At 47.4% G+C, this 19,833-nt stretch overlaps 1 protein-coding gene across 1 annotated transcript; it reads right to left on the bottom strand.

Annotated features, from left to right (window-relative positions):
- Window positions 1–2,281: 2,281 nt before the first annotated feature.
- srprb (SRP receptor subunit beta) lies at window positions 2,282–19,611 on the bottom strand. Its single transcript, XM_079610490.1, has 7 exons — window positions 18,604–19,611; window positions 15,411–15,505; window positions 15,256–15,333; window positions 15,088–15,170; window positions 5,229–5,365; window positions 4,378–4,432; window positions 2,282–2,807 (listed from the first exon to the last, which is right to left on the bottom strand). The coding sequence occupies exons 1-7, from the start codon at window positions 18,935–18,937 to the stop codon at window positions 2,594–2,596; spliced, it is 996 nt and encodes a 331-aa protein (XP_079466616.1). The 5' UTR covers window positions 18,938–19,611; the 3' UTR covers window positions 2,282–2,593.
- Between the last annotated feature and the right edge of the window lie 222 nt (window positions 19,612–19,833).

The raw sequence follows: 19,833 nt of genomic DNA, 5'->3' as shown, positions 1-19,833 counted from the left end.
ATCCAGAAACTTGCGCTCTGCAAGTGAGCGGCGTCTGGTGGAGTGGTGCAGAAAATCTCTTTCTCGGACCTTCACCAGGACTGTTCCCTGCTGGAGGAATGATCTGCCTAACTCAGCCAGAGCTGCTGAGTCCGTAGCCATCTTTAAGAAGATCTTTTTCGGCAATACTTGATCCATTAATACTAACACTTTATCGTCTATTCTATATCTATTAGTACATATACTACGTTAGATTGAACTGTGAAGGGTCATAGCACTTGCATACTGTTGTCCTACTGCTAGTTTAATTGCTTCTATTGTTCTCATTTGTAAGTCGCTTTGGATAAAAGCGTCTGCTAAATGAATAAATGTAAATGTACATTTTTCTGTTGTTGTTTCATGCTATTTTGTGTTGTCTTTGTATTTCGATATTACATTGTATTATCTCTGTACAGCACATTTGGGCAACGGTAGTTGCAATAAATTGTGCTATATAAATATAATAAAGAAATACAATAAATAAAGAAAAGTTAACACTGCTGCCCTGGTTAAAAAGGCCCAACAGAGACTTTACTTCCCCAGAACGGAGGATGGCCCATCTCTCTGCCAGACTGCATGGTAGAAACTAAAGCACATATTGCATTAGTCTGGTATGGAAACTGTTCAAGGGTTGAAAGAGCTGCGCTACAGAGGGTCATGAAAACCTCACAAAAGATCATCGACTTTCACTGCCCCCCCGAGGACGTTTACAGGCGTCGCAGAAGAGCCTGTGCCATCATTAAGACCCCTTTCATGATCTGTTTGCACTACTGCCACCTGGAGGACGCTACAGAAGTCTAAAGGGGCTGTTTACACGACCACAGCGCTGTGGGTGCCTGAAAACACAGTTTTGTAAACGGGTTTCAAAGTGCAAGTTTTCAGTCTATAGTGTTTCATCGCCAACTAATGGCCTGGCAGCAGAATACAGCGTTTAGAGTAATTTTTGTGTCGTCAGTAGGTGAAAAACTCAAAGAAAAGACGTTAAGCACATCACTGTCTGGTAAACGTACCCTCAGACTCGGACTCTCAGATTCAGAAACAGTTTCTACCCAACAGCCATTTTTGAACTGAACTCCCTCTTCCCTGCCTCTATTCCCACACAGCAGTTTTAACAATTCTGTAGGATGTGCAATGTCATATTACTGCAATAATATGCGCAATATATATATAAAAAAAATCATTTCTCCATATTTTTATATACTAAACAAAATAACACTTTTTAATTGTTTTTGCACATCTCCTTTGCCAAGATAATCCGTCCCCCTCACAGGTGTGGCACATCAAGATGCTGATTACACAGCAGGATTATTGCACAGGTGTGCCTTAGGCTGTCCACAATAAAAGGCCACTCTAACGTATGGATATGCGCTCAAGTTCAACTTTATTGGGAAAAGGTTTTGAACTTTTTGTCACTGGTGGTGAAACAGAACGTCCCCAAATGTCCTAAACTTTGTATATTTAATATATTCACTGTAACTTGCACTTTAACTCGGGTAAGAAAATGTTGACCTTCTGTTTATTACAAGCCAAACTTGTAGTTGCTCGTCATTGGAAAAACACAGAAATTCCAGAAATGTTAAAGGAATTGTCTGGTTGTTTGGCTTTGGAGAAACTCACATATATTGTTAAGGGAAAACCTGGAAAGTTTTTCAAAGTATGGACCCCCTTTATAGAAGTTTTGAAGGAAGCTTTATTTTCTGTGTAACATTTACATTTAGTCATTTAGCAGACGCCTTTATCCAAAGCGACTTACAACTGAGGACTACAGCAAGCGAGTCATCGTGAAGAGGCAAAAATAACGCAAGAAGTGCTCAAAATACAAAGTTCTGGCATTGCTCAGAGTAGCATAAGCCAAAACAAGGGAGGGTTAAAGAGGTTTTTTTTTTTTTTTTTTTTTTTGTAACCAGGTATAACATTCACCATGTCATGATATTAATGTACCATTGTCTTGACATTTGTATAGTATAGATGTTGTCGTTATTTTTATTTTATTTTTGTAATTATTTATTTTTATATTATTTTTCTGTGCTTGTTTTAATGTAAATGTTTCAAAAATCAATAAATACAATGTCAAAAAACCTCTAAAACGTGCAGTTGTACTGTGTTGGGGGGTCTGGGGTGTGACCACCAGTCGCCTGTGCAACACATCTCCTTCGCAACGAGTTGATCAGGCTGTTGACTGTGGCCTGTGAAATGTTGGTACACTGGTTGTTACACTGTTTAGCCACTTATTAAACTGAAGGCTTCAGAGAAGCAGCATGAAAACAGGTAGGCATAAGCCATCTTTAATATCATTCACTTGCCTCTAGCAGAACAAAATACAATAGATCTGAGAAAAAAAAGAGTTGAATCTGGACCTGACCCCGGTTCTAGAAGAGCCCTGGAGTGAAAACTGAACACACTAGGACTAGGAAAAGCATATGGCCGTGCCAGTGTTTGCATTCATGCATCACACACTGACTCTGCTCGATCACGCGATGTGCTGCATCAGTTTAGACATGATGTACGCCGCTGGATTAGCACAGCAATAACAGACACGATCCAGATCTGACAGTAAGTTCATGATTTCAGAGGTTCAGAGTCTGGCCAGGCTCTTCTCCAGAGCGTCGATGCCGGCGACGTCTCCGTCTTCCCCTTTGCTCCCTCGAGCGCTGCACTCGATGAACTCCACGCGGCCCGGCAGCTGAGAGAACTCGAAGTCTTTGCCTCTCTTGCCCAGATACACCGAGCCCCCGACCGCCCCATCCTGAGAGGAGAGCGCCGCCGACCGCGTCACCCTCAGCGTGTTCCTGTGGAGAATCAGGCCATGAACACCAACACATCTAACACGGCCAACCCTAACACCACTGTCAGTCCATGTAGTGCACACATGCGTGCGTCTCCACCCTGAAATAACCAACAACGCCTCGTTTTACTAGGCATATACTCATCTGCATATCATTTGCATATACTCATCTGCATATCATTTGCATATACTCATCTGCATATCATTTGCATATACTCATCTGCATATCATTTGCATATACTCATCTGCATATCATTTGCATATACTCATCTGCATATGCATATTCACGTGATAACATGTTTAACGGTACAAGATATTTGGAAAATATGAGATACGGTTTTGTCGTCACATTGCATTTCTAAAAATTGTTGGCTGTTTTTGAATAAATCAAATCAAAATAGTAAAATACATTTCAGAGAAGTTTCTCTCAATCTTTTCCACTGGCCAAATAGTATTATAATATTTAATAATATTTCCTCACACCATGAGTTCTGCTATTATCATGCGCTAAGCAATCCTCGCTGTAGTTAAAACACCGCGTGCCACAGGAAGAGTGTTCAAAAGCGTCACAAAATAATTATATTTATTAAAAATGTTTAAATGTAAAAAAAAAAATGTTTTAACTTCTTGATAATGATTTCATGTAATTTAAGTGCTTAACTCCATTAATGAGAATGGCATATTTAATTTAAAGTGAATCAGATGTAAAACAGTTTAAATCATTCTTTTATTAGTTGAAACTGGTATTGTGAACATGCACTGTATTTATGATTATGACTCATAGTGAGGATTTAAAGTGGTTTTCCTCATCTGAGAAGACGTTGGATTAGTGAAAGTATAACTAGTGTGTGAAGTGAGTGGCGCTAAGCACGTGTTTTCTGTTCATCTCTACGAGACCTGAGCGACACGCTCTTGAAGGGCATTGTGGGATTAATTGGGATCCAAGTCTAAAAATTAAAGAAATTCATATTTACATTTCACTCGGATTTCAAATCTATTTATCTGTAAAGTGCCCTTATTATGCCCCTTTAAATGTTTCTAAAATGTGTCTTAAAGTCCCCCTGTGGTGAGAATCCAGCTTTTAATGTTGTTTATGTGTGTATGTGGTGTTTTTAATCTCCTTTAACACACACCATGTGTAAGTTCATAAGTCGACAGCATTGCTGAGTATTTTCTGCTTAAAACTGCAGTGAACCAAAGACCGTCTCAAACACACGGTGTGAAATCGCTGGTGTTTCTGACGTCACACACTACCTTGTAACCAATCAGATCAACGTGTGATCGTCCACCAGTGGATCTCTGAGTGAGGGAGTGAGTGGAGGCGGGGCTCATTTGCATATTCATAGAACCGTGTATAGTAAATAAGGCATAATGGGGCACTTTAATTGAAAATAAAGCTGGCCTCTTTCTGACTGTAATCCTGTGTGTGTATATATATATATAAATGATTATAATGGCCATGTATTAAAATCAAACATAGATTACACACACAGGATACTTCACACTTATTTTCATCTTAAGGAGCCTAACATTTAACACTATCCTAACAGGGCCAGACATGAGTGGATACTCACATCTCCTTCTCCAACTGCTGCTGGATCAACTTTGCTGATTTTGCCATAGAGATATCTGCAGAAAAGAGAAAGAAAACAATCATGCACTCCAGACTTCTGAAATACATTCATACGTTTTTGAAAACCGAAAAGCATTTTAATGGATCACTATGCAAATATTTATTAAAGAAGTGTTTTTTCTTCAGCCGTCAGTGGCATGCAGCGATCAGAATCACGGTTTCAAGATATGAAAGCAAGCCTCGTGCACTTCACTCACACACGTCTTCATACGCGTCTTTATAAAAGCAGAGCTAGCGGTGTGCAGAGGCATTATGTCAGAGGCCGGGATACACTGCATATAAGAGCATCTGGGATGGGATGTACTCTAGGATGCTGTGGAGGAAAAATAATGCCAAATGTTTCTGAAACTAAAAAGCTTGTTGAATTGCACTACTTGAAAAAAAATTAACGGTGCTTGCATTTTACAATACAACATCACTAACCTGTGGTGTAAATCCAGCTTTTAATGTTGTGTATGTGTGTATGTGGTGTGTTTAATCTGCTTTAAGACACACCATGTGTAAGTTCATAAGTGGACAGCATCGCTGAGTATTTTCTGCTTAAAACTGCAGTGACCCAAAGACAGTCTCAAACACACGGTGTGAAATCGCTGGCGTTTCTGACGTCACACACTACCTTGTAACCAATCAGATCGTCAACCAGTGAAAAAAAACACACATTTTTACGGGCTGAAATTCAACATGGTCATATATTTAAGCTGTGTGTTTCAATGCAAAACATTTCACACACATTTTCATTATACAATAGGCATTATTTTCCTTCCATTTAATGCTTGAGAGTTGACCGGTGACCTTGTTTGTTGCAGGCCACCACGAGTGCGGGGGTGTTCTTGGCCACGGTGCCGTCGGTGAGGATGGAGTAGAGGAACTCGGCCACATCTCTGACGTCCTTCTGGAAGACGCTGCTGTCCACCACGAACACCACGGCTCTAGAACAGCCATCAAAGAGCCTTCAGACGCTGGATAACAGCAGATGATCACACACACACACCATTGAACAACCATTCACACCCATCGAGAGATGAAAATGAGCCTTGTGTGCGACTAAATGAACCGCACATGGACAGGACAGTACTGTGTGTGTTTTAATGTGCTTATGATGGGAGGCGACCACTATTTAATATCAAACTCTGTTGATAAACCGTTGCACCTCTTCTGCTTCTTCAGCTGCGGTTTTTATAAAGCCATGTAAAGTTCAACTTTTAAAAACACTTAAAGGAGAACTCTGGGCAATTTTTAAGTTAATCTTGATCGTTATACCTTTGTGAGTTCTGTCTATAGAAGAAAACCCGAACCGGATTGGTGCTTGCAACACGGAGTCGGTACCGCTAATGCCCAGAGCTCACTCAGCTAACGGCAGTTATGGGGCATATTCATAACGAGTGTTTCTGTGCCTCTTAACAGACACAACATGCAATTAAAATGTCTGTCCAACATGAACAGGTCCTTACATGACAACAAGATGCGTTTAGCAACTTAGCCATTGTTTAAATTCACCTAAATAGTGTTTTAGAGACGGCTAGCTGTAGTCTCGCGCTGAAGTCCCGTGGGAACTCCCAGTTGTAGCCGGAAAAGGTAAATAGCAGTGTGTGCCGGAGGAGGAGCGTCGCGTGTGTGAAGAGTGTGAGGAGGAGCGTCGCGTGTGTGAAGAGTGTGAGGAGGAGCGTCGCGTGTGTGAAGAGTGTGAGGAGGAGCGTCGCGTGTGTGAAGAGTGTGAGGAGGAGCGTCGCGTGTGTGTGAAGAGTGTGAGGAGGAGCGTCGTGTGTGTGAAGAGTGTGAGGAGGAGTGTCGTGTGTGTGTGAGAAGAGTGTGAGGAGGAGTGTCGTGTGTGTGTGAGAAGAGTGTGAGGAGGAGCGTCGTGTGTGTGAAGAGTGTGAGGAGGAGCGTCGTGTGTGTGAAGAGTGTGAGGAGGAGCGTCGTGTGTGTGAAGAGTGTGAGGAGGAGTGTCGTGTGTGTGTGAGAAGAGTGTGAGGAGGAGCGTCGTGTGTGTGTGAAGAGTGTGAGGAGGAGCGTCGTGTGTGTGTGAAGAGTGTGAGGAGGAGCGTCGTGTGTGTGTGAAGAGTGTGAGGAGGAGCGTCGTGTGTGTGTGAAGAGTGTGAGGAGGAGCGTCGTGTGTGTGTGAAGAGTGTGAGGAGGAGCGTCGTGTGTGTGAAGAGTGTGAGGAGGAGCGTCGTGTGTGTGAAGAGTGTGAGGAGGAGCGTCGCGTGTGTGAAGAGTGTGAGGAGGAGCGTCGCGTGTGTGAAGAGTGTGAGGAGGAGCGTCGCGTGTGTGAAGAGTGTGAGGAGGAGCGTCGCGTGTGTGTGAAGAGTGTGAGGAGGAGCGTCGTGTGTGTGAAGAGTGTGAGGAGGAGTGTCGTGTGTGTGTGAGAAGAGTGTGAGGAGGAGTGTCGTGTGTGTGTGAGAAGAGTGTGAGGAGGAGCGTCGTGTGTGTGAAGAGTGTGAGGAGGAGCGTCGTGTGTGTGAAGAGTGTGAGGAGGAGCGTCGTGTGTGTGAAGAGTGTGAGGAGGAGTGTCGTGTGTGTGTGAGAAGAGTGTGAGGAGGAGCGTCGTGTGTGTGTGAAGAGTGTGAGGAGGAGCGTCGTGTGTGTGTGAAGAGTGTGAGGAGGAGCGTCGTGTGTGTGTGAAGAGTGTGAGGAGGGGCGTCGTGTGTGTGTGAAGAGTGTGAGGAGGAGCGTCGTGTGTGTGAAGAGTGTGAGGAGGAGCGTCGTGTGTGTGAAGAGTGTGAGGAGGAGCGTCGTGTGTGTGAAGAGTGTGAGGAGGAGCGTCGCGTGTGTGAAGAGTGTGAGGAGGAGCGTCGCGTGTGTGAAAAGTGTGAGGAGGAGCGTCGCGTGTGTGAAGAGTGTGAGGAGGAGCGTCGCGTGTGTGAAGAGTGTGAGGAGGAGCGTCGCGTGTGTGTGAAGAGTGTGAGGAGGAGCGTCGTGTGTGTGAAGAGTGTGAGGAGGAGTGTCGTGTGTGTGTGAGAAGAGTGTGAGGAGGAGTGTCGTGTGTGTGTGAGAAGAGTGTGAGGAGGAGCGTCGTGTGTGTGAAGAGTGTGAGGAGGAGCGTCGTGTGTGTGAAGAGTGTGAGGAGGAGCGTCGTGTGTGTGAAGAGTGTGAGGAGGAGTGTCGTGTGTGTGTGAGAAGAGTGTGAGGAGGAGCGTCGTGTGTGTGTGAAGAGTGTGAGGAGGAGCGTCGTGTGTGTGTGAAGAGTGTGAGGAGGAGCGTCGTGTGTGTGTGAAGAGTGTGAGGAGGAGCGTCGTGTGTGTGTGAAGAGTGTGAGGAGGAGCGTCGTGTGTGTGTGAAGAGTGTGAGGAGGAGGAGCGTGTGTGAAGAGTGTGAGGAGGAGCGTCGTGTGTGTGAAGAGTGTGAGGAGGAGGAGCGTCGTGTGTGTGAAGAGTGTGAGGAGGAGCGTCGCGTGTGTGAAGAGTGTGAGGAGGAGCGTCGCGTGTGTGTGAAGAGTGTGAGGAGGAGCGTCGTGTGTGTGAAGAGTGTGAGGAGGAGTGTCGTGTGTGTGTGAGAAGAGTGTGAGGAGGAGTGTCGTGTGTGTGTGAGAAGAGTGTGAGGAGGAGCGTCGTGTGTGTGAAGAGTGTGAGGAGGAGCGTCGTGTGTGTGAAGAGTGTGAGGAGGAGCGTCGTGTGTGTGAAGAGTGTGAGGAGGAGCGTCGTGTGTGTGAAGAGTGTGAGGAGGAGTGTCGTGTGTGTGTGAGAAGAGTGTGAGGAGGAGCGTCGTGTGTGTGTGAAGAGTGTGAGGAGGAGCGTCGTGTGTGTGTGAAGAGTGTGAGGAGGAGCGTCGTGTGTGTGTGAAGAGTGTGAGGAGGAGCGTCGTGTGTGTGTGAAGAGTGTGAGGAGGAGCGTCGTGTGTGTGAAGAGTGTGAGGAGGAGCGTCGTGTGTGTGAAGAGTGTGAGGAGGAGAGTCGTGTGTGTGAAGAGTGTGAGGAGGAGCGTCGTGTGTGTGAAGAGTGTGAGGAGGAGCGTCGTGTGTGTGAAGAGTGTGAGGAGGAGCGTCGCGTGTGTGAAGAGTGTGAGGAGGAGCGTCGCGTGTGTGAAGAGTGTGAGGAGGAGCGTCGCGTGTGTGAAGAGTGTGAGGAGGAGCGTCGCGTGTGTGACGAGTGTGAGGAGGAGCGTCGCGTGTGTGACGAGTGTGAGGAGGAGCGTCGCGTGTGTGACGAGTGTGAGGAGGAGCGTCGCGTGTGTGAAGAGTGTGAGGAGGAGGAGCGTGTGTGAAGAGTGTGAGGAGGAGCGTCGTGTGTGTGAAGAGTGTGAGGAGGAGCGTCGCGTGTGTGAAGAGTGTGAGGAGGAGCGTCGTGTGTGTGAAGAGTGTGAGGAGGAGCGTCGCGTGTGTGAAGAGTGTGAGGAGGAGCGTCGCGTGTGTGAAGAGTGTGAGGAGGAGCGTCGCGTGTGTGACGAGTGTGAGGAGGAGGAGCGTGTGTGAAGAGTGTGAGGAGGAGCGTCGTGTGTGTGAAGAGTGTGAGGAGGAGCGTCGCGTGTGTGAAGAGTGTGAGGAGGAGCGTCGTGTGTGTGAAGAGTGTGAGGAGGAGCGTCGTGTGTGTGAAGAGTGTGAGGAGGAGGAGCGTCGCGTGTGTGAAGAGTGTGAGGAGGAGCGTCGTGTGTGTGAAGAGGGTGAGGAGGAGCGTCGTGTGTGTGAAGAGCGTGAGGAGGAGCGTCGTGTGTGTGAAGAGGGTGAGGAGGAGCGTCGTGTGTGTGAAGAGTGTGAGGAGGAGCGTCGTGTGTGTGAAGAGTGTGAGGAGGAGCGTCGTGTGTGTGAAGAGTGTGAGGAGGAGCGTCGTGTGTGTGAAGAGTGTGAGGAGGAGCGTCGTGTGTGTGATGAGTGTGAGGAGGAGCGTCGTGTGTGTGAAGAGTGTGAGGAGGAGCGTCGTGTGTGTGAAGAGTGTGAGGAGGAGCGTCGTGTGTGTGAAGAGTGTGAGGAGGAGCGTCGTGTGTGTGAAGAGTGTGAGGAGGAGCGTCGTGTGTGTGAAGAGTGTGAGGAGGAGCGTCGTGTGTGTGAAGAGTGTGAGGAGGAGCGTCGTGTGTGTGAAGAGTGTGAGGAGGAGCGTCGTGTGTGTGAAGAGTGTGAGGAGGAGCGTCGTGTGTGTGAAGAGTGTGAGGAGGAGCGTCGTGTGTGTGAAGAGTGTGAGGAGGAGCGTCGTGTGTGTGACGAGTGTGAGGAGGAGCGTCGCGTGTGTGACGAGTGTGAGGAGGAGCGTCGCGTGTGTGAAGAGTGTGAGGAGGAGGAGCGTGTGTGAAGAGTGTGAGGAGGAGCGTCGTGTGTGTGTGAAGAGTGTGAGGAGGAGGAGCGTCGTGTGTGTGAAGAGTGTGAGGAGGAGCGTCGTGTGTGTGAAGAGTGTGAGGAGGAGCGTCGCGTGTGTGAAGAGTGTGAGGAGGAGGAGCGTGTGTGAAGAGTGTGAGGAGGAGCGTCGTGTGTGTGAAGAGTGTGAGGAGGAGGAGCGTCGTGTGTGTGAAGAGTGTGAGGAGGAGCGTCGCGTGTGTGACGAGTGTGAGGAGGAGCGTCGCGTGTGTGAAGAGTGTGAGGAGGAGGAGCGTGTGTGAAGAGTGTGAGGAGGAGCGTCGTGTGTGTGAAGAGTGTGAGGAGGAGGAGCGTCGCGTGTGTGAAGAGTGTGAGGAGGAGCGTCGCGTGTGTGAAGAGTGTGAGGAGGAGCGTCGCGTGTGTGTGAAGAGTGTGAGGAGGAGCGTCGTGTGTGTGAAGAGTGTGAGGAGGAGTGTCGTGTGTGTGTGAGAAGAGTGTGAGGAGGAGTGTCGTGTGTGTGTGAGAAGAGTGTGAGGAGGAGCGTCGTGTGTGTGAAGAGTGTGAGGAGGAGCGTCGTGTGTGTGAAGAGTGTGAGGAGGAGCGTCGTGTGTGTGAAGAGTGTGAGGAGGAGTGTCGTGTGTGTGTGAGAAGAGTGTGAGGAGGAGCGTCGTGTGTGTGTGAAGAGTGTGAGGAGGAGCGTCGTGTGTGTGTGAAGAGTGTGAGGAGGAGCGTCGTGTGTGTGTGAAGAGTGTGAGGAGGAGCGTCGTGTGTGTGTGAAGAGTGTGAGGAGGAGCGTCGTGTGTGTGTGAAGAGTGTGAGGAGGAGCGTCGTGTGTGTGTGAAGAGTGTGAGGAGGAGCGTCGTGTGTGTGTGAAGAGTGTGAGGAGGAGCGTCGTGTGTGTGAAGAGTGTGAGGAGGAGCGTCGTGTGTGTGAAGAGTGTGAGGAGGAGCGTCGTGTGTGTGAAGAGTGTGAGGAGGAGCGTCGTGTGTGTGAAGAGTGTGAGGAGGAGCGTCGTGTGTGTGAAGAGTGTGAGGAGGAGCGTCGCGTGTGTGAAGAGTGTGAGGAGGAGCGTCGCGTGTGTGAAGAGTGTGAGGAGGAGCGTCGCGTGTGTGAAGAGTGTGAGGAGGAGCGTCGCGTGTGTGACGAGTGTGAGGAGGAGCGTCGCGTGTGTGACGAGTGTGAGGAGGAGCGTCGCGTGTGTGAAGAGTGTGAGGAGGAGGAGCGTGTGTGAAGAGTGTGAGGAGGAGCGTCGTGTGTGTGAAGAGTGTGAGGAGGAGCGTCGCGTGTGTGAAGAGTGTGAGGAGGAGCGTCGTGTGTGTGAAGAGTGTGAGGAGGAGCGTCGCGTGTGTGAAGAGTGTGAGGAGGAGCGTCGTGTGTGTGAAGAGTGTGAGGAGGAGCGTCGTGTGTGTGAAGAGTGTGAGGAGGAGGAGCGTCGCGTGTGTGAAGAGTGTGAGGAGGAGCGTCGTGTGTGTGAAGAGTGTGAGGAGGAGGAGCGTCGTGTGTGTGAAGAGTGTGAGGAGGAGCGTCGTGTGTGTGAAGAGTGTGAGGAGGAGCGTCGTGTGTGTGAAGAGTGTGAGGAGGAGGAGCGTCGTGTGTGTGAAGAGTGTGAGGAGGAGGAGCGTCGTGTGTGTGATGAGTGTGAGGAGGAGCGTCGTGTGTGTGAAGAGTGTGAGGAGGAGCGTCGTGTGTGTGTGAAGAGTGTGAGGAGGAGCGTCGTGTGTGTGTGAAGAGTGTGAGGAGGAGCGTCGTGTGTGTGTGAAGAGTGTGAGGAGGAGCGTCGTGTGTGTGTGAAGAGTGTGAGGAGGAGCGTCGTGTGTGTGTGAAGAGTGTGAGGAGGAGCGTCGTGTGTGTGAAGAGTGTGAGGAGGAGCGTCGTGTGTGTGAAGAGTGTGAGGAGGAGCGTCGTGTGTGTGAAGAGTGTGAGGAGGAGCGTCGTGTGTGTGAAGAGTGTGAGGAGGAGCGTCGTGTGTGTGAAGAGTGTGAGGAGGAGCGTCGCGTGTGTGAAGAGTGTGAGGAGGAGCGTCGCGTGTGTGAAGAGTGTGAGGAGGAGCGTCGCGTGTGTGAAGAGTGTGAGGAGGAGCGTCGCGTGTGTGACGAGTGTGAGGAGGAGCGTCGCGTGTGTGACGAGTGTGAGGAGGAGCGTCGCGTGTGTGACGAGTGTGAGGAGGAGCGTCGCGTGTGTGACGAGTGTGAGGAGGAGGAGCGTGTGTGAAGAGTGTGAGGAGGAGCGTCGTGTGTGTGAAGAGTGTGAGGAGGAGCGTCGCGTGTGTGAAGAGTGTGAGGAGGAGCGTCGTGTGTGTGAAGAGTGTGAGGAGGAGCGTCGCGTGTGTGAAGAGTGTGAGGAGGAGCGTCGTGTGTGTGAAGAGTGTGAGGAGGAGCGTCGTGTGTGTGAAGAGTGTGAGGAGGAGGAGCGTCGCGTGTGTGAAGAGTGTGAGGAGGAGCGTCGTGTGTGTGAAGAGTGTGAGGAGGAGGAGCGTCGTGTGTGTGAAGAGTGTGAGGAGGAGCGTCGTGTGTGTGAAGAGTGTGAGGAGGAGCGTCGTGTGTGTGAAGAGTGTGAGGAGGAGGAGCGTCGTGTGTGTGAAGAGTGTGAGGAGGAGGAGCGTCGTGTGTGTGATGAGTGTGAGGAGGAGCGTCGTGTGTGTGAAGAGTGTGAGGAGGAGGAGCGTCGTGTGTGTGAAGAGTGTGAGGAGGAGCGTCGTGTGTGTGAAGAGTGTGAGGAGGAGGAGCGTCGTGTGTGTGAAGAGTGTGAGGAGGAGCGTCGTGTGTGTGAAGAGTGTGAGGAGGAGGAGCGTCGTGTGTGTGAAGAGTGTGAGGAGGAGCGTCGTGTGTGTGAAGAGTGTGAGGAGGAGGAGCGTCGTGTGTGTGAAGAGTGTGAGGAGGAGGAGCGTCGTGTGTGTGAAGAGTGTGAGGAGGAGCGTCGTGTGTGTGAAGAGTGAGAGGAGGAGCGTCGCGTGTGTGAAGAGTGTGAGGAGGAGCGTCGCGTGTGTGAAGAGTGTGAGGAGGAGCGTCGTGTGTGTGAAGAGTGTGAGGAGGAGCGTCGTGTGTGTGAAGAGTGTGAGGAGGAGCGTCGCGTGTGTGAAGTGTGAGGAGGAGCGTCGTGTGTGTGAAGAGTGTGAGGAGGAGCGTCGTGTGTGTGAAGAGTGTGAGGAGGAGCGTCGTGTGTGTGAAGAGTGTGAGGAGGAGCGTCGTGTGTGTGAAGAGTGTGAGGAGGAGCGTCGTGTGTGTGAAGAGTGTGAGGAGGAGCGTCGTGTGTGAAGAGTGTGAGGAGGAGCGTCGTGTGTGTGAAGAGTGTGAGGAGGAGCGTCGTGTGTGTGAAGAGTGTGAGGAGGAGGAGAGTCGCGTGTGTGAAGAGTGTGAGGAGGAGGAGCGTCGTGTGTGTGAAGAGTGTGAGGAGGAGGAGCGTCGTGTGTGTGAAGAGTGTGAGGAGGAGGAGCGTCGTGTGTGTGAAGAGTGTGAGGAGGAGGAGCGTCGTGTGTGTGAAGAGTGTGAGGAGGAGGAGCGTCGTGTGTGTGAAGAGTGTGAGGAGGAGGAGCGTCGTGTGTGTGAAGAGTGTGAGGAGGAGGAGCGTCGTGTGTGTGAAGAGTGTGAGGAGGAGGAGCGTCGTGTGTGTGAAGAGTGTGAGGAGGAGGAGCGTCGTGTGTGTGAAGAGTGTGAGGAGGAGGAGCGTCGCGTGTGTGAAGAGTGTGAGGAGGAGGAGCGTCGCGTGTGTGAAGAGTGTGAGGAGGAGCGTCGCGTGTGTGAAGAGTGTGAGGAGGAGCGTCGCGTGTGTGAAGAGTGTGAGGAGGAGCGTCGTGTGTGTGAAGAGGGTGAGGAGGAGCGTCGTGTGTGTGAAGAGCGTGAGGAGGAGCGTCGTGTGTGTGAAGAGGGTGAGGAGGAGCGTCGTGTGTGTGAAGAGGGTGAGGAGGAGCGTCGTGTGTGTGAAGAGTGTGAGGAGGAGCGTCGTGTGTGTGAAGAGTGTGAGGAGGAGCGTCGTGTGTGTGAAGAGTGTGAGGAGGAGCGTCGTGTGTGTGATGAGTGTGAGGAGGAGCGTCGTGTGTGTGAAGAGTGTGAGGAGGAGCGTCGTGTGTGTGAAGAGTGTGAGGAGGAGCGTCGTGTGTGTGAAGAGTGTGAGGAGGAGCGTCGTGTGTGTGAAGAGTGTGAGGAGGAGCGTCGTGTGTGTGAAGAGTGTGAGGAGGAGCGTCGTGTGTGTGAAGAGTGTGAGGAGGAGCGTCGTGTGTGTGAAGAGTGTGAGGAGGAGCGTCGTGTGTGTGAAGAGTGTGAGGAGGAGCGTCGTGTGTGTGAAGAGTGTGAGGAGGAGCGTCGTGTGTGTGAAGAGTGTGAGGAGGAGCGTCGTGTGTGTGAAGAGTGTGAGGAGGAGCGTCGTGTGTGTGAAGAGTGTGAGGAGGAGCGTCGTGTGTGTGAAGAGTGTGAGGAGGAGCGTCGTGTGTGTGAAGAGTGTGAGGAGGAGCGTCGTGTGTGTGAAGAGTGTGAGGAGGAGCGTCGTGTGTGTGAAGAGTGTGAGGAGGAGCGTCGTGTGTGTGAAGAGTGTGAGGAGGAGCGTCGTGTGTGTGAAGAGTGTGAGGAGGAGCGTCGTGTGTGTGAAGAGTGTGAGGAGGAGCGTCGTGTGTGTGAAGAGTGTGAGGAGGAGCGTCGTGTGTGTGAAGAGTGTGAGGAGGAGCGTCGTGTGTGTGAAGAGTGATGATCGGAGTTGCTCACAAATGAAGAAGAAATGGATCGTAACGTAACTCTGGAGAATATAGAAGATTTTGAACACATGGAAGTGGCTTTTGAGTTTGATGGTCGTCCTTATTTATTCAAAGCCGAGTATACAGACGGAGAACTAGCCTCACACTCGCATCCGACAAGATGAGGGGGACCCGACGCCAAGCAGAGGCTGGATGTACATTATCCTGCTTATTACACGGCACGAAATATTGATCCGAGTTGAAATATCTTATTCGGTCTTTAAACGCGAAGCTTCGCGGAGAGAGACTATTTGCAGAGACCGTTCAAGTTCAAACTAGACGGACATCTAAGAGCTACGGTATACATTCATAACACTTATTACACAGCATTCGCCACATTAATAATTATGAATCTAAGATATATTGATTTCAGATTAAACCGTTTTAAAATAGTACCTTTTTGTAATCCAACAGTGTACAAAACAATAGTCACACAAAATGGCCGCCGCTGCGTTTGTATAAAACGAGAGAGCGAGGCCACGATACTGGACGGCATAATTAAATAACTGTGCACTAAATATTGATTCGACTGAGTTAATATTTTATTAGCTCACCAAACTCAAAACTTCCACTAAGAAAAACCGGATGAGCCGGTGTTATCTGGGAATAACTTACCGCTAGATGGCGCTATTGACCAATCAGAATCAAGCATTACACAGAGCCGTGTAATAACAGGCCATACAGCTCATCTTCATCTTCATCACTCACCGAGCCACGGCCTTGTACTTCTCCACGATCTGAACTCTCAAACTTTCATGACCAGGAACATCTACAAGAGTCCAACTGCTGCCCTGCAAGGTCAACCACACTGTTAAACTGCTGTACTGTCCCTCATCATCACATGATGAAGAAGAGAGGCATTAGATCATGACTTACTCGGTCGTTCTTGCTCTTGTATGTGGCACTGCTCTCTGTGATGGACGTCTGAGATCTGGCAAACTTCCCTAGTAACAACTGGAGAAACAGGGCGAATCATGTCCGAGCTGACGCTAGTGTTGTGGCATGATGTCTGATGTCTGAGTGATACTCACTCGAGTGAACAGAAGAGTTTTCCCCGAGTCGCACAGTCCCAGCAGGAGCACGGCGTTCCTCGCTTTACTGGAGCCCCAGAAATTCCCAAAGAAAACTGGAATGAAGAAAACATATCAGCTCAAGCCTGTACTGACGCAGATCAACCAGCTCCAAAAGATAATTGCGACTTTTCATCTCACAATTCTGACTTTATTTCTATGAATTGCAAGATATAGTCAGAATTGCGTGATTTAAAGTCGTAATTGTATGTATAGTAATCATTCTGACTTAATATCTGGCAATTCTGACTTTATAACTCACAATTTCGTGTTGTAAAGTCAGAATTGCGAGATAAACATGCGATTCTAAGAAAAAACTTGACTTTTTTGACACGCAGCGCAATTGTGACTCACGCAATTGTGACTTTATAACTCACAATCGTGATTTTATATCACACAATTCAGAATTGCAGAATGAAAAGTCAGAATTGCGAGATGTGAACTCGCAATTGTGAGATAAAGTCACTCACAACTACCTTTTTTTATGTTTTAATCTGTGACAGAAACAAGCTTCCAAGAAAAATGCAATATGCGACAACAATATAATGCGATATAATGTGATAATTAAATAATGCGATATTCGATATGCGCTACGATAATGCTTAAAGTGTGTAAAGTAAACTTTAAATGATCTATTATTTAACCTAAATACGTGTTTCACGTTCTTTTTGTGATAAGAAAACATCCCTACAACTTCTGAAAGAGAACAGCAGTGTTTTACTGTAGCATAAGAAGTGTTATTTTAGTCAGAAACTGAATAATCAGTTGTAAAAAAATAATACATTAAATAATAAACTGCTTAGTTTTCACTCTATTAATTAAATATATACTGGTTCTTATTAAAACTACAAAAGTTATTCAGCCAAGAGCAGTGAGTGATTTTCTCTTTGTCTTTTGTTCATGACCACAGTTATTGCAAGCCAGTGCGATATGCATATCGCGATATATACATTTGCGATATTTCGATATATTGTGCAGCCCTATATTGTCAAGTTCATTGTTAATTTTTTATTTATTATAAATTTCAGTACTAGTACACATACAGGCAAAGACTGTAGAAAGAGATAACATTAAGTACAAGTACTTGCAAAAAATACATATGAACAAAATGACACTACAAACAAGAGGTTACGAGGAGTTCAATAGCTTAAACTTGGCACATTGTAGCCATGTATTTATAGCCAAAGGTCTTGAGTGTTCAAGAGATAACAAATATTGGCTAAAGTCCTTAAGAAAGATACAAAAAAGAGGTTTTCTATCGATAAACTTACATTTGTGGATAAAAAAAACTTTGCTAGGAAAAGAAGCAGATTAATAACAAATTCTCTATTAGAAATATCACTTTGGACTTTGGGGACCCCAAACTAAACTTTTTTTAAAGTTAAAGGAACACTTCACCTCTGGAAAGATGAATGTGTATTTAAAATGGGTCATTTATGTAGAAGAAATGTGAAATTATTTTTTAATTTGGAGCCTTCTAGACTGAGAAAAGCCAGAAAATGTATTTTTGGCTTATGGGGATGAAAGACAACAACTCCCAGAATGCACTTGCTTCGCTGCCCTAGGAGGCCACGCCTACCGGTAAGAGATCGCAGTAAACAACAAGGCTATGCCACTAGTGAGTCTCCGTGAGTCTGCCCAGTATTTTGATGTCGCCCAAAATGTCCAGGATTCGGCTTTTGCGTTCTTCAGTCGCCATTCCTCATGTTTACTGTGACGAGCAGGAACGAGACTGACGGCCGCGGAGAACGACGCGAGCCCGGTGGCGTGATTACTGATGAGTGGCGCCGGCGCCTGTGAGACGCACCGGTCTCGTATCTCTCACGGAGGAGCGGGAATTTTCCTAGCAATGTTAAAACGCACATCAAACGATCACTTGTTTAGCGTTCATGTAAACACTACATTCAGATTCACCGATCGGAATGAATTCAGTTAGATTGAAACAAAAGGTGTGCATGTAAACAATGAATGCGACTGCAGAAAGCAAAAGCCGAATCCTGGACATTTTGGACGATCTCGACGGCCGGACATGTCCGGGAAAAAGAGGATGGTCACCGCTACTACTCAGCTTTCTCCACAGAATAAGAAACTGTTTGCTTAGCTTCCAAATAAAGAATGGCTGACACTATATGTACATTCTGTGAGTGAGATCCCTCTATGGGCGGGTTGAAGACATGCGGAACAGCGCCTTCTACTGGATAAATGATGAGCTAGTGTTTGTAGTCTTACCCTTATTCAAAGAAATTTGACTTCCTGCTTTTTATGACGCAAATTGACGATTTTTGCGTCATAAAAAGCAGGAAGTGGAACACTTAAATACTTATTTCTCCCATCTCAGGGGAAAATAAGGGAATAAACCATGACCATTCGAAAATGTGACTGGGTTTCTAAAGATACAAAGTCTAATGCAAATGGGTGAAGTGTTCCTTTAAAGAAAAATCTTCGAAGATGTATTTATTCACATAGATCGAGAAATCAAGGCAGAAGATCATTGTATATAAGCACTCTCAAAAAATATGATCAATAGTTTCTGGGTAACAAACAAAAAAGCATTCCTCTTTGATACCCGTATGAAATTTAGACAGACGATAGTTACAGGGTAAACATTTATGAACAATCTTGAGGGAAACCTCAAACAACTTTGTTGGTAATCAAGAACTCTTTTTTTAGAGACCAAAATATTTTCCAATCGATATTTTCGAACTTATTATTCCCAAAACTGATACAAAGCGGGTTCATGTACAGTTCATAGTTAGTAATGCGACTGGCATTTAAAAGAAAACATCTTCATCTCAGCCCCGCCCACTGACAGCATCATCATCACTAAAGATAGCATCACCTTCCACAGGATCCTCGTGTTAGCAAATAAAGAGTGTGTGTTGGTGTGTTTTCATGAACACACTGCACTCTGCAGGTGTGTTGTTTCCAGCATGCTAGTGTGATGTGATGTAACACTGACTGAAGATGGTGGTGAGATCAAACCTGTCCTAAGACTCCATATTCATACACAATCTCACTGGTTTATGGTTATTTGACCTGTCCTAAATCCAATAAATGTGTGCAACATCTAATGTGCGTGTGCAAAAAGACACAAGTTTGTCGTGGAAGTAATAATAATAATGATGATGTGTCACGTGGCTCTCCTGCTTCTTACCGACAGTGAGAATGACGAGCACTAAAGCCACACATATCCCGAGGAGGAAAACGACCTCTTCTTTCTGGATCTCCTTGATGAACGTGTCCAGAAGCGGCTCCGCGGAGAAATCCTCTACATCTGGATGAATCTTCTCGTCCATGATGTCCGTGCACACATGGGAAGCGAACAGGAGACGGCGGAAGTGAATGACACGTGTACTAACTTCAGCGAGCCGCTGAGAAATAACGCTTTCCTCATGAATATTAATAAGCATACGCTGCCATGATCGGCCAATCCTGGGCCAATCTACACGGAATGCCTCGTTAATATTAATAAGCTGAACTTTTACCATAGACCAACGCTACTTTTGCGTCATCGAAGGGTAACGCCCCTTTTTGGGGGAATACAAACGGATTCCCCTGAGAACAGAACTCGCTCTAATACGTTAAGTTTCTTGACAGCAAAAATGGTACAAATATACACACTCTTTGCCGGCCGAGGACCGTGAGTGGTATTTAAAGAAGCTACTGGATATGGGGATACAGAGGTGTCCCTTTGAAATGGTCGAAAACTGGATTAATGATCCCACGCAGTGGCCAAATATGGACTATTCAGAGTTTCAGACATCTAGCACTGTCTCGTGGAATCACCAAATAACGTTAGCCTATTTTTTTTGTCATTAACACACTCACAGTATGACAAACTAGACGATGTCTAGAGGAGTCGGTGGTTTACTTGGATCATTTCACTTGATTTAAGCTATTGACATAGTTTTGTTGTCGACTAGCAGTAGCTAACGTTGTTACTAGTTAACGTTAGAAAGACGAAGCTGCTAGCAGCAGTTTAGTTGGTATGATAACGAAATTAAAGCCAGTAACTAGCAAGTACACTACTTCATGTTAAATACAGATAGTTTGGGGGATTGAATTACGTTAGTGACACAAGCAGAAACCAGCCAAGTCCACTTTAGTCCTAGCCTGCCACTATTTCAACAGTAAAATCAGTTAACAGCCAAGGTAGGGTGCCTAGTGAGAGCTAATCACGTAACTTTAACGTTAGCTGCTAGCAGCTTCGTCTTTCTAACTAGTATAGCTAACGTTAGTCGATAACAAAACTATGTCAATAGCTTAAAATAAATCAAGTGAAATATGATCCAAGTAAGTTAAACCACCGACTCCTTTTGACATGGCCTCATCGTCTAGTTTGTCATACTGTGAGTGTGTTAATGACAAAAAAATAGGCTACTTA

Source organism: Phoxinus phoxinus (assembly GCF_949152265.1).
Source record: "Phoxinus phoxinus genome assembly, chromosome: 4".
Lineage (NCBI taxonomy): Eukaryota > Metazoa > Chordata > Actinopteri > Cypriniformes > Leuciscidae > Phoxinus > Phoxinus phoxinus.
This window is presented reverse-complemented; position numbering and strand designations above follow the sequence as displayed.

Bases quoted from the DNA above. Each gene is read 5' to 3' on its own strand.
- srprb (XM_079610490.1), bottom strand. From the start codon at position 18,937: ATGGTAAAAGTTCAGCTTATTAATATTAACGAGGCATTCCGTGTAGAT. The intron at 15,506-18,603 runs GTAAGAAGCAGG...TCTTCATTCCAG, and splicing joins GCTCGTCATTCTCACTGTCG to TTTTCTTTGGGAATTTCTGG. The intron at 15,334-15,410 runs GTGAGTATCACT...CTGTTTCTCCAG, and splicing joins AAACTCTTCTGTTCACTCGA to TTGTTACTAGGGAAGTTTGC.